We start from the raw sequence: 16,977 nt of genomic DNA, 5'->3' as shown, positions 1-16,977 counted from the left end.
GGTCAAGTTTCAAAATATTTCAGCTCAGGTTCGAGGTGAGGTGTCTAAATTGCACCCAGCAAGCTGAACTGGCGCTCTAGGCGAACGTGAGGGTAATGTGTGTGCAGGGCCGGCGCGTCCATAGAGGCAACCTAGGCGGCCGTCTAGGGCGGCAGAATAGAGAGGGCGGCGTCCGCAACACCTTCCTCACTACCCACATCCTCTGCAGTTATATCCGTGCCCTCTGAGGAGGAGGGTAATGTGTGTGTGTGTGTGTGTGTGTGTGAGTCTTTGTGAAAAGAGCAGGTAGACTGTGGTGGGCTAGGAGATCTCCTCGCCAGTTCTTGGACTTTTTGCTCAATAAAATAGTTAGTCGTCAGTATTTTCAAGTCTGTATTTACATTCACCCACTGGCAGCCACAATCCACACCTTACACTATGAAGCGTGTATGCACTGTGACTACTTTTATATTGTTGATTAGCTCCTGGGCATTTCACTCTGTCTCGCGATGAAGGCTGTCAGTTTCACCCAATTGCAACAGGCTGTCATCGGTCCAATCAGCTTCGCTGAATTGCTGAACGATTCATATGGGAGTCACTGGGATAATTAGGTAAAAATAAATGCAGATTATAAGACCATGAAAGTGTTTTTTGACCTTGCATGCATATTAGACTGTTGTTGGAGACCCTTAAAATCAAAATATGACCCTATTTCATGTATAATCGGGGCTCTTTAATATTACATTATAATTAAATATTACAATTTTAATTCAAAAGCTGATTCAGTGAAAGCTGATTCAGTGGTTGCTTAGCAACATAAAAAGCACAGTGCACTTTTCTTGTCAATATAAAAGGCGATGCACCTCCTGTTCTCAGAACAGTAAAGTGTGTTGGGTGTGATCAGCCTCTAACTCATATATTATGAGTCATATTTTGAGCACCTGAAAATGCAAACTTTAAAAAAAAGAAGTTGCTTCAGAGTGCATTTTTTAAAAATGTAAACTACAAAAACATATTTTTGTGAAAACATTTTTAAGTTTTAGTAAAAGGGTCAGGGATTGCTTTGGCTATATGCATTGTTGTCTGAAGACAAAATTGGAAAAGCACAAAGAAACGTTTGGATTTTAGAATACCTATAAAACAGTCAATTGCTGCCACAGGTTAATGTACACTGCATGTACAAAAACCTACATGACAAAAAAGTAGATCTGATGGCCAAAAATAAAGTATCTGTTACTATGGAGTAACCATAATGAACATGGTTTAAAACAAAGAAAAAAGTAGTACAATATAGCCACAATTAAAAAATAATAGAGATTTTATTTATTAATCATATGCACAAATTCATCTGTAGAGTCAAATTATCTATTTATTATTATTATTATTATTATTATTATTATTATTATTATTATTATTATTATGTTTGGTTTTATTAAAACATTTTCACATTACAATAGTGCAATTCCTTGTAAAACACTGGTCAAGTATATTTAAAAAAATCATGGAAAACGTTGGAATTAAATGGAAAATAGATAAATAAATAAATAAATAAATAATCTGCAAATGTCAAATGCAAATCAATAATAATAATAATAATAATAAAAAAAAATGTAAAATGCTGGGAACATGCTGAGGTCTTAAACACTGTACTTGAGATTACTATAATGCAGTCTCACATAATTACTGTAATTCTACAGCACAACGCTGCTACATTACAGTCATTTCCTGGACCTGTTTACTGCGAAGTCTCATTACACCCTCATCATTTAATTGCAATAAATTAAACTAGCACTGTAAGAAATGCACAGCCTGGTGCACTTATTTCAAATGCAGTGTCAAAGCATCAGATCCCAAACATTCAATGCAAAAAAAAAAAATAAGATTAATCACATTTTCCAAGATTAATTTTATTCTTATATACAAAATTCAACAATGAATTCATTGTATTGCACACTTTATTTGAAAAGCTATGTTACAGAATATGAATAAAAGTGCATTAAATGCAGGGGCTTTCCCAGAGATGGGTTGCGACTGGAAGGGCATCCGCTGCATAAAAACATGGTGGATAATTTGGCGGTTTATTCTGCTGTGGCAACCCCAGATTAATAAAGGGACTAAGCCAAAAAGGAGACACTGAAACGCTGGAGTAGGAGAATCGTTGGAGATGGATTGGTAGAACACTCAGGGTGTGAGTTTCAGGACCGACAGAGGCAGAGTGAACGGAGATGCTATTTAAACCTGTGTCTGTGTGCAGGTGATGATACTAAGTAATCAGGTAAACTGGGTGATGAGAAGTAAAGTGCAGGTGCGGGGCTGATAGGCTTCTGACTGTGACTGTGACTTTACCCCCTCCTCCAGGAGGCGGCTCCTGATGCTCCTGATGGTCTTCCATGATTACCTTCATGGTGTAGTTGGTGGAAGGTTGCAGTACGTCAGGAGGAGGGGGCACCATATTAGTTCTATGGGGTACACAAAGGATAGCTCAGGCCATTTGGGGAACACAAAAGATGGCTCCGGCTGCTAGGGGAACTCAAGAGACAGCTCTGGCCCTTTGGGGAACTCAAGAGACGGCTCCAGCCGTTTGGGGAACTCAAGAGACAGCTGCAGCCATTAGGAGAACTCAAGGCGGGACTCAAGAGACGGCTTTGGCCGTTAGGGAAACTCAAGGTGGAACTCAAGAGATGGCTTCAGCCATTAGGGGAACTCAAGGCGGAACTCAAGAGATGGCTCCGGCCGTTAGGGGAACTCAAGAGACAGCTCTGGCCGTTTGGGGAACTCATAAGACAGCTCCAGCCATTTGGGAACTCAAGAGATGGCTTCAACCATTAGGGGAACTCAAGGCGGAACTCAAGAGATGGCTTTGGCCTTTAGGGAAACTCAAGGTGGAACTCAAGAGACGGCTCTGGCCATTTGGGGAACTCAAGAGGTGGCCCCAGCCGTTCAGGGAACTCTCGGGTCAGCTCCAGCTGTTTGGCAAACCCAGATAATGGCTCCGGCCTTTCGGGGGAACTCTGGGGATGGTTTCGGCCATTCACAGAACTCTGGGCATGGCTCCAGCCATTCAGGAAACTCTGAGGATGGCTCCAGTCGTTCGGGGAACTCTGTGGATGGCACTGGCTGTTCATGGAACTCTGGAGATGGTACTGGCCATTCGGGGGACTCTGGAGATGGCACTGGCCATTCAGGGAACTCTGGAGATGGCACTGGTTGTTTGTGGAACTCTGGAGACTTTGCCACCTGCCACTCAAGGAATTCCGGAAGATTTAGCTTTTGCAATGTGGGGATCAGGATCAGGCAGCTGTCATCGAGGAATTTTGGAGGATCTGGCACCCGCCTTTCGGGGAATTCTGGTGGGCGACCAGACAACGGCGGCCGCTTGGGAAGCTCAGGCGCCGGCACCCAATCTGGAATCTCCAGTGGTGGTATGGTTGGCTCTTCTGTCACAACACACATAGGACTGGACACAGGAATAGGGGAAATACTTTGTTTGTTGCCATCTTGTAACTGAATAATATGTAGGTTAGTGTATGCTCCATTCAGCCATTTTTGTTACTTTCAACTTTGTGTGTAATATATATATATATATATATATATATATATATATATATATATATATATATATATATATATATATATCACATTATTAATATGAAAATAAAAAAAAACGTAAATCTGTTTTTTACAGAGTTGAAGTCTTCAGCAGGCGGTTTAAACTGGAACAGCGAGAGAAGAAATTGCATGTGTCCACTCAGTTGGGTCACAGTTACCGTCCTGTCCGGGGTTTGAACCCACAACCCACTGGTCGCACAAACCCAAGGCCACCAAACCACTAGGCCTGTGCACAGCCACGCTCATAAATTACACAGACAGTTCAGGAAAGGGAAAGTCAGAGAAGACTTACGTTCAACAATAAAGACTGGACACAGGAAGAGCAGCAGTTTTGTGTTTTCCAGCACTGTTTCTGGGGGAAAAAGAATATTTCATTTAAAAACACCTACTCACTGGGATCAAGTTGCATTAATTCAATGCAACATTTCATCTACTATAATGTCAAATATAGCCGCTCTTAATAATCTCAAGATGTTATTGTGTAAAAGAGGCAGAAGTAAATGAGAGTGACTGTAATGTTGGGCTTTTCCTCTGAACTCTAGACTGACCTACAACTGACTCCAGTTAAACCTGGGAACAATCACATCCAGGGATATAGCGAGAGAGGTTTATTCTTTTGTTAAATATTTCCAGTGACGTTTAACAGAGTAAGAAAATTTTCACAATATTTCCCATAATAGTTTTTAAAGAAAATAAATTAAAAAATAAATTTCTTTAAGCTGAATTCTAGTATATTGCACAATAACTACAAAAATATTACATACTGTCATCCTGGCAAAGACAAAAGAATCTATTTATTATCAAATTTGTTATTAAAACTATTATGCTTAAAATTTGTGGAAAAAAATGTCTCTATGTTAAACAGCATGTGTGAAATATTTAAAAAACAGACAACCTAGTTGGGTTAAGGTTAGGTTTAGTTTAGAATTAGGGTCTAGTTATTGTGCATGCAGTACTAGGCTGCAAGAGCTACTTTGTTTTGAAAGAGTCCATGCAGTTTTATTAAGCTTCATTTTTAGATATCATTTTAATGCTGCATTACAATTTAATGACAAAATGAGTGATGTTACCAATAACAATTATTATAATTTTCATATTATTATTATATGAGGTAATGTTTATTTATTTAATTTTTGTTTTAAGAAGTTAATTGTTTCTTTTTAATGTTATTAATTCTTCACTAATTCGAAAATTCTCTAGATTTGTGATTATGTGCTTGGGTAAAATTGTATTTTTGTTCAATTTTTCAAATTACTGATGACATCTCTTAAATATCCAGAAATGTTGAGCTTTTCACAGAACAACCTAACAACACCTTAGCAACAACCAAGCAGCACCTTAGCAGCCACTCAGAACACCCTAGCAACTGCCTAGCAACACCTTAGCAACAACCTAGAAACCACTCAGAACATCACTTAGCAACACCTTAGCAAGCACCTAGAACACCATAGCTACCACCTAGCAGCACCTTAGCAACCACCTAGCAACCACTCAAAACACCCTAGCAACTTCCTAGCAACTGCTTAGCAACCACTCAGAACACCCTAGCAACCACCTAGCAACAGCTTAGCAACCACCTAGCAACCACTCAAAAAACCCTTTTAACACCTTAGCAACCACTTTGAACACCATAGCAACCGCCTAGCTACCACTCAGAACACCTTAGCAACACCTTAGCAACCTACTTATGGCGCAGTGGGTAGCACACTCACCTCACAGCAAGATGGTCTCTGGTTCGAGCCCCGGCGGGGTCAGTTGGCATTTCTCTGTGGAGTTTGCATATTCTCCTCGTGTTCGTGTGGATTTCCTCCGAGTGCTTCGGTTTCCCCCACTGTCCAAAGACATGCGGTACAGGTGAATTGGGTAAGCTAAATTGCCCATAGTGTATGTGTGTGAATGAGTGTGTATAGATGTTTACCAGAGATGGGTTTCAGCTGGAAGGGAATCCGCTGCGTAAAACATGAGCTGGATAAGTTGGCGGTTCAATCCAAAGAAGACCCCTGATTAATAAAGGGACTAAGCCGAAAAGAAAATGAATGAATGAAAGATAACTCCAATTCTTTAAACTTTTAAACTACTTTTAGACTATGCTTTCACAAGCCACCATAAAGTTTGTCTACAAACTTTACTTTTCTAGTGTATTATATTCTGTTTAGTACACTAAACAATGACATTTTAGTGGACATCTGTAGTAAATCATCATAAAAATGGCTGACAGACATTACAAAAAAAAATAAATCATAAAATCGAAGCCCCCTCCTCCTCCCTCCCTTGTCTTGTTATCTATCCAAGACACATTTTAGAAAAAAATATTACATCACACATCTGTCAGGTGTAAACAGGCCCAGTGTGTCCCGTAATAGATACGTGGTTCCTCTACGCATTTACGGGTACATGCATGTTTGTCCACTCACACATATGCGCCGCGTCCTGCTTCTTACACAGGAAGAGGAGGCAGAGCTACTTCCTGTCCAGCAGAGGAAGAGTAAGGGTATAGTAGGGGCCACACTTCCTGTTAAGAAGAAGAAACAGAAAATACACAGATGACATCATGCCGTAGGTTTGCTGGACGGGGTTTTGGGGAGAGTCCGTACTTCGGCCCGCCTGATGGAAAAGCTGAAGCAAGTGTGTGAAGAAACACACATACACACACGCGCTCACGTGCACACTTCAGCTGCAATAATAAAACACTTACAAAGGTCAAGATCTTTTCTCCTTCTTTCTTACTGACACATGAAATCAGTAACACTCCTACACGCGCAAATGCATAAAACACACTGAGGCACAAAGAAATGTTATGTGTGTGAACAGTGTGTATTGAGAGCAAAAAAAAAAAAAAACCTCTCTTATTAAAAAATGAGCTGAATCAACGCCATTCTTTTGTTGTTGTTTTTGCGACAACTTGATTGTTTTATGTTCAATCTTCTTCAATTTGTTAAAAGCCATTAGGTTAGCTTAATCGATTTGTTTTGGGACAACATGAAGGAACTGTGTGGAACTCAGCATTTTTGACAGTGAGTTTTTCATAATATGAGGAAAAATTGAATGGTTTGTCATGCAAAACTTGATGTTACCGTGCTTGAAATGGTTACCAGGGCACTGTTTCAACATAGGATCATTCTGAAAACGTAGCCCTACGTATATACGTTTCTGGAGATCGCGAATTATGCAGCCAGAGTTACGCTTGGCTGCATTCCGTATTTAAAATGAACGCTACCAGCTGATCGCTTACCTCTATGTGGATGGCTTTTCCGCTGTTAACAGTTTGTCCGGTAAACAGTACGATGCAGAGGGGTGTTGACCACAACAACGTAGTTCGAGTCCGGTGAAAAACGTTCCCGAAAGCAGATAAGACAAAAAAAAAAGCAAAAAAAAATGAAATAAAGAAGTTAATAACAGGGTGAGAATGTGGTCAAATCTGAAAACATTGTAAAAACCGGGCTGCCGTAAGGGCTTTTCTTTTTCTAATAGCTTTTTAAAACACTGTGGTATGGTTCAGGGAAGGGAGTGGGCGGGTCAATCAGTGCTTTTTAAACACTATTGGTTGGGTTTAGGGAAGGGGGAGGGTGGGGAGATTGGTCGGTTAGGCCAGTGGTTCTCAAACTTTTAAACCAGCGACCCCCAATGTAAGATCATCAAGAACTCGCGACCCCCCACTACCAAAGCATATACAAACAATAAAAATAGTTTTTTTAAAGCTGTTCACAATATTTTAACTATATTTACTATACATTACAGGGCTCAAAATTAACATTTTTGCTTGGTAGTACTGGTGCTCCTAACTTTAAAAATGTAGGCGCACCACCATTTATCGCTATGTTACTACAAGTTTTATAAACAGATTTATTGCATTTGAAATCAACACTAATCAAAACTAACAGGCAAAAAATATATATACATGCGTGAGGAAAATATATCTCAATGAAATCCCGTTATCACAAGAACATACATTTTTATAACATAATTGAGTGACCAAAAGATATCACGGACGGACCGCTCACTGGCCCTGCACTGCACGTTTGACATGAATTCATTAATGAATCTGTTAACGATAACTGTGCTGTGTTCTCACGCCTGGTGTCTGATATTGCACAGATGCTTTTGACATACCTTATTATTTGCATACATCATTTTAATAGCAATACCGGTCTTTTCATTAGCTGCAATATTAGTTTAATCTTTTTCGGTGGAAGCCCTTTTGCGATGGTGTACGTGGTATTAAATTTTACATATAGCTGCCACTTGTATGGCTGACAGCATCTGGCGATTAAATGAAGGATTAAACAGTACCTCTCGTGCTTAAAATGTGCAGATGTGGCAAACAGTTACCTGAAAATTCCATCCCACAGACTTTACAGTGAATGCTTTAGTTATTTTTATAGCGGACTTGAAGCCAATGGAAGTCTTTTATCCACTCTTCGAAAAATGTAGATGGTGGATTAACATTCACCACATGATCAGTAATCAGATGTGCCATTATTTGGAGCTTTAGGTGTTTCTAAGACAAAATCTGTCAGTGTTGCTTTCATTCTCATCTTCAGAGCTTTACATTTTTGCGGTTGTAGCTCCTGTCATCTGAAGACAGGAGGCGTTGACTGAGTGACTGACAGGTGATTTTAACCAATCATTCGTGTTCAGTTCTTGTAGCAGTGGGCCAATAAGAAGAGCGTGAAGGCGGGGCAAGCCGTTGAAGGCTTTGTTTACTGCGGCAAGTTGACATGACAAGTTTTAAACTGTTCCTGTTCTTAAATACTTTATGAATAAGTAATATCTTTTTAAAAATCTGAAAATATTAGCTTTCATTGATCAGCTTTAATATTGAAAAATATTTATTATAATCACTGAAAATTACACAATTTTTAAATCACTCTCGCGACCCCTTGAAATTATTCTGCGACCCCCCCAGTTTGAGAACCACTGGGTTAGTCAGTCAGTCAGTCAGTCAGTCAATAGCGGCCTCTGGTGGATTTATGTGAGAACAGCAGTCGCGAATTAGGGATGTGCATATCGATGCTCGAGTATTGATATGTCAACACTCAGAAACTTCTAATTTTGTATCGATATTTTTTTAGGTATTGATATTTTAACTATGTTTTAATAATTTCTGCATAACTAAATGTTTTAGTGCTGTGTACTGGATTGTCAGTGACGCTTTGTATATAAGACGCTACACCAATCAATCTGTGGCGGAACGTGACGTGAGCGATCATGTGCCTTTCAGATAACTTACGTACTCATCACACGCAAGTCGCACACTTCTGCATTACGGAATGACACGATGGTAGAGAGGTAACGCAACGTGTTGTGGTGCTCATCAGCTGAAAAAGCATTGCACGAGCAATATTTGTGATAAGAAAGTCGTGCACAGCAACTATACATGCAGCTTTTATAAACACTTACAGACAGCACACCCTGAAACTTATAAAGAAGCGGAACAAAAGCAAGCTGCCCAGTGTTCCTCTGCTCAGTCTCACTGTGTCTGACAAAAGACATTATAGGAGAGTTTTAAAGGAGACAACCCCCCCCCCCCCCCTCTCTCTCTCTTCTCTTCTCTTCCGTCTCTTTCTAAATTCAATTCAATAATTGCTTTATTGGCATGACAAATGTTACAAATGTTTTGCCAAAGCATTTAAAAAGTTTACATTAAAAAGAACACACATACACAATATATTTATATATATATATATATATATATATATATATATATATATATATATATATATATATATATATATATATATATATATATATAAATATATATATATATATATATATAAATATATATATATATATATATATATATATATATATATATATATATATATATATATATATATAAACATAGTGAACACAGCTATTATTATAATAATAATAATTAAATTCAAATAAAAATAAATCAAATAATAAAATCAGAATAATAAATCAGCTTTCTTTCTCGTTACCATTAGGTGAATAAGAATAAATAGAAGTGTGTGTTTATCTGTGCAGTGTGTAGATACACTATATACATGTACATACAATATGGATGTGTGTGCATGTACAGTATATATCACACACACACACACACACACACACACACACATCACAGTATATATGTTTACATGTAATGATTTTTTTTAATTAAAATAATTTTGAAAAATTACATTAACATTTTAAATAACAAGTGGTATCGATATCAGTATCGGTATCGTAAAAAATTTAACTAAATGTATCGGTATCGTATCACATTAAAAAATTGTGGTATCGCCCATTCCTAGCATGAATGGCAGTCGTGAGAAAAATTTGAGATCTGAAAAAGCGTACACAGCGGCCACTGGCGGATTCGTGACTGCAGAAAAAAATAGCTCCTGGGACTTTTTTTGCTCTCTCCAGAAATGTATATAGGGGTACGAAATCATGAGCCTGGCCTGCATTGTTCATGTGGTTGCTAGCGTGTTCTGAATCGTTGTTAGGGTGTTGCTAGGGTGGTTGCCACTGGCACAATTCTGATCTCTATCTAAATTAGGTTCTTTTTCAAAATAAGTCTTTTATATTTATTTTTTATTCGTTTAATGAGCCAAAACAATACATTCAATATGAAAATGTTAGAACAATAAATAAAACATAAACTAACAAGTCTCTAGTCAATAAGCCAATCTTTTAAATTCTTCATATAGTTGTACTGAAAGGGTCTAGACTGTGACTAAATTTTAAATTTGTTAACACCAAAAGCAAAACTATGAATTTGTTTACATAATAACATACTAAAATCAGATTTTTCCTTCTTTTGATTTTTTTTTTTTAATTTAACATTAAAGAACAAATACATATAGACAACTAAAAACTCAGGCTACTAAATGAAGTAATCAGCACAAGATGCCAGCGGCCAAGAATGGAAAGAACAGCTTAATTTTTGTTGTCTTTGGCATAAATAAATGAACCCTTATTTCCATCCTATTTTCACATAATTAATATTAAACTTATATAAAGGTGTTTATTCATTCATTTTACATTTGATCAAAATTAATTGTTTGTTTGTTTGTTTAATAAATCAAAATATCAGAATATTCTGACGATTTCTCAATTTCTGAAAATAAAAGCTTACTTTATTTTGCAACAGTGTTTTTAATGTGTCATCAGAGGAATCAGCAATCAATAAATCTACATTAAGTGCTTCCTCTGTATCTAGAACCCATCCAGGCACTTTCACATGTGCCCTCCATTCATGTGTTCTTGAGTATTGTACTTTGATGGTTAATGATGACATAAAGTGAGAACACAAGGACTCAAGATTACCCCCCCCCCCCCCCCCCAAAAAAAAAATTATATAATGAAATGACATGACTTCAATATTCATCCGCAGAAGAAAGTGTTGTCCATCTGTTTTTTTACAAAAAACATTGTGTTTTTTTGTGTTTGATTACATTTTGTGGGTGAACTATCCCCTTAAATGCAGTTTTTCCTGATATACCAGAATAAAGGTCTGGAAACTGAGTAAAAAAAAAAATTGTAGCAAAAATGTAGCATAGGCAATGAAAATGCTTTGAACTTCGTTATTTTTAGGCTCAAACTCATTTCATTGGAATCCATTGATTGGTTAGTCAACTGATTATAAGATACAAAGAATTAAGAAATACATTAGCCCAAGTGGAAACATTGTTTCAAATTTAAGATTCCTGAAGCCTGTAATGCTGACTTTTCATTATTCATCCTTCCAAAGTAAAAAAGAGAGAGAGAGAGGGAGAAAATCAGCAGGGGAGCATGTCGTGAAAACTCTGTTCATGAGTTCATGAAGCCACAGATGGGCAATAAAGCGTAAACTGTGAACGAAATGGCGAAATAGCGCCGACAACCACAAGCTTAGCCTTTCTAGCGCTCTTTCTGTCACACACAAAACAGCTTACAGCTCAAAATACACGTCGTTCTGCTGACCTGCACATCGGACTTCAGAATTACTGGACCTGCATGATCGGTCAGTGTTGTTCTTTCCATTTAGGGAGTCGGTCAGGGGTGAAAAAAAGCTCCTCTTCCCTTTAACATCCTTCCCCCTGCAGCACACGCTGGCAGATATTCTCCAACAGCTATCCCAACATCCACAGTTTCCCCAGGATCTTCCTCTGTTTTGACATTCCTGCTAATTTTATGGCTAATTAATTGGCGGGATGAAACTTTACCCCACGGCAGCTGACCTGGACTTAAGTGAGCCCACTTAACGTCTTGGCAGGAGAATCTGCGGTGTGTCATTCAACAGACATCCGAATTTAGTCAGCGTGATATCGAGGAAAAGAACACAAGAAACGTGTATCATTTGATGTAAAGAATAACACGCACACTCACTAGGCATCCAGCCTGAGATGTAAATGCTTTGGAAAGACTGCGTTCCCCTCTTGAAACGCACTCTTATATATCAATCTTTTTGTTCCCTGGTATTGAATGAATCAACACGAGGGAGCATTTCTTTAATCTCAGAGCTGCCTTTTTTGTATGAAGACATAAGAGAAGACAGTTTCAGTTTTGTTCTCCTCAGTCGAAACTGTTTTCTTTTTGTCCGTGGTTTTAGGGGAAAAAATAGCTTAAAGAGCCAAACTCATTTTGTGGCTGATCAAAAATCTTGGAGGAGGGAATCAGAGAGACAAGACTGGATTACAACTTAAACATTGCGGCCCTGCTCTGCTCTCTGTTTCTCTCAAAAGACAACAACAATCGCAGCCACAGCACCATTTTACCATAAATCAAGCAAAATATGTGTCTAATGCGAGTGTAATGATTTTGACAAGTACCCAATATTTCGTGACAACTTTATTTGGCAAAATAGGCATGGATACATTTTATCATATACATTTTTTGACTGTTTTAGGAAGAAAGAAAAAAAGACATCTAGAAAAGCACATGCACTCTGTGGTGTGGGAAAGTGTGTTAGTGAAATACTATGTACAATTGTGTGTTTTCAATTTAATTGCTTTGATTTAATAGCGCTGAGACATTTTTTATTGCAAACTCTTTTTATTTGAAGATAATTATTACCAAAAGGGGGAGAGTTATTACCAACTCAACAAGTTCCTCAAGTGCTAAGAGGATTACAAAACTTCATGTCCACATGAAATGCCCAATTCAAACATATTCAGCCACAAAGAATGTAATATAAATTAGTCGCCAATAGATCAAAATACTTAAGAACTTGTGTATTTTAAAGAGATTAAGTGCAGTATAAAAGAGTCTTGAGTGGTTTTCACATACCCAGTGCAAAACATATTTTCATATAAAAAAGTCTATAAAAATAGAAATAAACCATGTAAAAAGCAAGTAAAAGACAAATATATATATATGTATATTGCAAAAAAATATTCACATTCTTGACTTCCACGTCCCAGTACCCTCATTTGAGACCGTAAGCATACAGTAGCTGGATGGAGTCAGCAAAATGATCGGTTAAATTCGACCACAGTCTCAGAAAGTACAGGTTATCAAGACCAGAAATGACTAGTCATACTGTGAAATGCAATTTAGTGAAGTCTATACTGTGAGAACTGTGCATAGAGTCCAGTAACCTCCAGTGATTCGTGAAACCGGGGCGTGACGATTCCCTGAAGAAGGTAACTCGAATAAATCAAACAGATCTGAGACTCCATATGTGCACCAGACTTCTGGAGATGCATAGCAGAAGCAGTTTTATCCTGTAATGCAGGCGCTGTAATAGACGGCGCTGCTGGCGTCGGACAGGGCTGATATCAAAGCGCTGCTCTCCTCGCAAGGGGCGCTTCTGCTCAATCGAGTCCTGCTTGCACTCAGGTATTGGTCAAACTCAATCCTGTCCACCTCGCCCCAGAACTCGGCTGAAGGTCCCAGTTGGTCCACAGCGTCCAAGGAAGGGGGAGCGACCTGAGCCACAGCTGAGGTCTCTGGTGGAGGAGACAGCTGGCCTAGATGAGAAGTGAAGGCGGGTTGAGGTTGACTGCTCCCGTATATCTGACCGTAATAACCTGCTTTGGAGGACTCCGGGAGGCTCATGTTGGGGTAGAGACCGCCAGGATTGGGGGACTCCACAACCAGGCATTTCTCCTGAAGCGGGAGGCAGGCTAGTGGAGACTTCTGGTTGAGGTGTGGGTGGGAATGCTGGAGGTTATGGGAGTTGTGGTGAGGGTGGTGGCCGGGTTGATGATTTGGATGCTGGTGGTAGTTTATCCATGAAGACAGACCCACATCTTCCTGCATGTGAGGGGGGAAAAACACTGAATCCCCGCTTCCCTCCTCGAGCACATCTAGCGGGGACATTTCTGGCGTCGGCAGGCCGAAACTCTCCAGCTCCGGAGCTCCAGAGGGGTGGAGGTCTCGGAAGTGTCCCAGAGGAGGCAGCAGATGATGGGCATGACGGTGAGGCGAGTACGCATTTCCTGGTCCTCCTGCGACCCCATGGGCCAAGCCTTGGAGAAGCAGACCTGGCTCTACTCGCTTCATCTTCTTGGGCTGTTTTTTCCTCCGAGGACGGTATTTGTAGTTGGGGTGATCCTGGAGGTGCTGCAAGCGGAGCCGCTCGGCTTCTTCCACAAACGGACGCTTGTCGAGTGTGCTCAGAGCCTTCCAGGACTGACCTAAAAACAGCATCCAATCAGTGTCATTGCATTTGGGCTACTTTTTGTGTCCACTGGTTTTGCTTTAGTAGTTTATAAATATGATTTTTATCAGGACAACATCATCTAAATGCAATCTAGTGCCAGAGCACTGAGTCATATTCTTTGGGTTAGTTTTAAAATGTATTTAATTTAGTTCTCTGGAATAAATATACAAATATAATCATGCACAAATGATTTTTAAATGAGCTGTCACATTTATTATGTTTGCTTTTGGTGAAAACAGATGCACGTAAGGCAATCGCTGACAAACGTGTTTGACATGAACGAATCATTACATGTAACTGGTGCTCGGCACACAGGGGTCGGGTTGTATTATTAATGGGTCAATGGTTGCAGACAATCGGCAGCTTGTGTGTCTGCCACAGCCTTGTTATATTTAACAACAAAAAAATAAAGGACATCAAAATGTCTCCCTGAAAAACTGCCAAATGCAAATATTGTGCAAGATTCACAAACTTTTCAAATGACTTCCATTTCATGTGCGCCCGAGGCTGGTTTGCTCATCTACAAATCAGAGTTGCATACTAAGTTTGGTTTACATAATATTATGATAATGATAATAAACTGGGGTATGTAAACGTACTCTATACATGATTATAATATTTAATAGTTTGATTAAATGACAAACAAGCTTGATGGTAGAGAAAGTAGCAGGATACAAATTAGGACATGATTACTATTACTATTTCTTACTTCTACTATTATAATTGCTTTTACATTAAATAAAAAAAATATATATGACAATAACAAATACTATTATATTTACAATAAAGTTTATGCTATGTACCTTCTACAAAAATTTAAATATTAACGTTAATATGATCATGTTTTCTTGACCCAATTTAATATCAGTTTTTAGCAGGAATATCTAAAACAAACAAAAAAAATAAACAGAAGTACAGTTATTCCTCTATAAACCTTATTTTACTTTAAATTACTTTACCTTAAATTATTTTAAAGTGGTTTAATATTCATGGACATATTTATTTTAGCAGCTCAAACAAAATAATATATGCTTTTCCCAACCACCCATTTGTGAATATGCCACGTCTGTGACCCCCGCCGACCTACTAGAATGACCCCATTTTAACCCCCATGATGGAATAGTGAGTGTCTTACCCAGCATTTTACTGAGCACAGCATTGTGCAGGTCTGGGTTCTGGATGGCCAGTCGCTTGCGCTCATCTTTTGCCCACACCATAAAGGCGTTCATGGGCCTCCTGATCCTCGACTCCCCCCCTGATTTCCCCTCGCTGGAGCCCAGGGTCAAAGCTCCAGGGCGGGTAGAGTCCGGGCTTCCCGTCCTTGCCTCTGCTGCTGTTCGGGATCCAGTCCGTGTTCCAGACCCAGGCACCGGTGCCAGCTCTGTGGTCCGACTGCGGTCAAAACCATGTCCCCGCTCAGGCCCCGGAGTGCTAGAGGAGGCACCCCATGTCCCGTGCTCCGCAACCTGGCTGGGCTGAGAACTGGCCTCTTGACAGCAACTAGACTCAGATATATTCATTCCAGCAAGACCAACACGATTAAAGCAAGCTGTTGTCTTTGAGTAAAGGAAATTAACACCAGCACGTTTGTATGCTACTTTTTTGAACCTGTAACTTTAAACTGGTCAGTCAGTAACTAAACAAAAACCAATCATAAAAAGAAAGAAAGAGCTACAAAAAGGCTTTGTTTTGGATGTTTTAGAAGTATAAAATCCCACAGATGTGTTTTGTAACTCCTGGCTCCCAGACTCCCAGTCTTTGAAAGTTGTAGTGAGTTTTGATGAACCCATGCTGTAAATATATACGTGGCCTGAGCCAATCAGAGGGACGGACTGGACAGGAGAGGCGGGACGGGGAACCAGTGGGTGTTCTCCTGCCCCCCTTCACAGCCTCCACAGACAGAGAGATGTAATCTGAGAGGGCCATTGTTTTAGGCCTGCTGTACACACACTCATATAGGGCACATATACACTAAATCATAACACACTCCCGCGCGCACACACATAAAACCTGTTTGTGTTGGGGGGGTCGGGACCACAAAGAAAGCTGCGCACTTGAGTGTTAACAACTCGTAACAATGAGTGTAAATGTAAAGATATGGGAGGCAATACAAAGAGGAGAAAACACACATAAATGCTCACACACACACACACACACACACACATACAGTAATATAACCATTTTGGCTTCAACCTTTGCCCTGAATATAAAGCAAAGCCTGCACTCTGGTTTCTTGGTAGCATGAAATAACTATACTTAAAGTGATTTATAGACAGTTTTCACAGCTAAATATTTGTGGTCAACCCGTAATTTATTTAAAAATACACTGTAAAAAGTGAAACATGCAGTTTTAGCCCTAAAAAATTAGCTCTGTCATATGTGAACCTTAAAGATTACTTTCATTGGTGTAACCCAATAGAGACAGGCTGATTTAGTCATTCTAAACAATAAACTGATATTATGACTTGGATAAAACCAGATCATTTATAAAGAATATTTAGGTAGTGAACTATGATATTTTATTACAGTGTAGCTTATTTATTTTGGGTGGGATAAGCAGATACTTTTATTTTTTTAAATATATTTAAATTATTAAACAGAAAATCATACACAAGTCAGCATTAAATAAGATTTTATATACACAGAACGCACATCGGATGTAAGTAAATATTTTGTAAATGTTATTTGTAAAAACTTAAAAATATCCTTATTTTGACATGCACTTATTAAATTAGATAAAAGAATAACTTATACACTCTATTATATTTTAAATTATTTAGGTGTGTACTGACAAA

The 16,977-nt window shown here is 38.9% G+C and overlaps 1 protein-coding gene across 1 annotated transcript; it reads right to left on the bottom strand.

Annotated features, from left to right (window-relative positions):
* Nucleotides 1-12,353: 12,353 nt before the first annotated feature.
* On the bottom strand, nucleotides 12,354-15,935 carry LOC130217623 (transcription factor Sox-18-like). The gene is made up of 2 exons (XM_056449764.1): nucleotides 15,318-15,935; nucleotides 12,354-14,156 (listed from the first exon to the last, which is right to left on the bottom strand). Exons 1-2 carry the CDS (start codon nucleotides 15,700-15,702, stop codon nucleotides 13,237-13,239), a joined length of 1,305 nt encoding a protein of 434 aa, XP_056305739.1. The 5' UTR covers nucleotides 15,703-15,935; the 3' UTR covers nucleotides 12,354-13,236.
* Nucleotides 15,936-16,977: the final 1,042 nt, after the last annotated feature.

The sequence above is a fragment of the Danio aesculapii genome, chromosome 23, assembly GCF_903798145.1.
Source record: "Danio aesculapii chromosome 23, fDanAes4.1, whole genome shotgun sequence".
Classification (NCBI taxonomy): Eukaryota; Metazoa; Chordata; class Actinopteri; order Cypriniformes; family Danionidae; genus Danio; species Danio aesculapii.
Note: the sequence above shows the minus strand (reverse complement) of the source record. Positions and strands in the feature narration are given on the sequence as shown.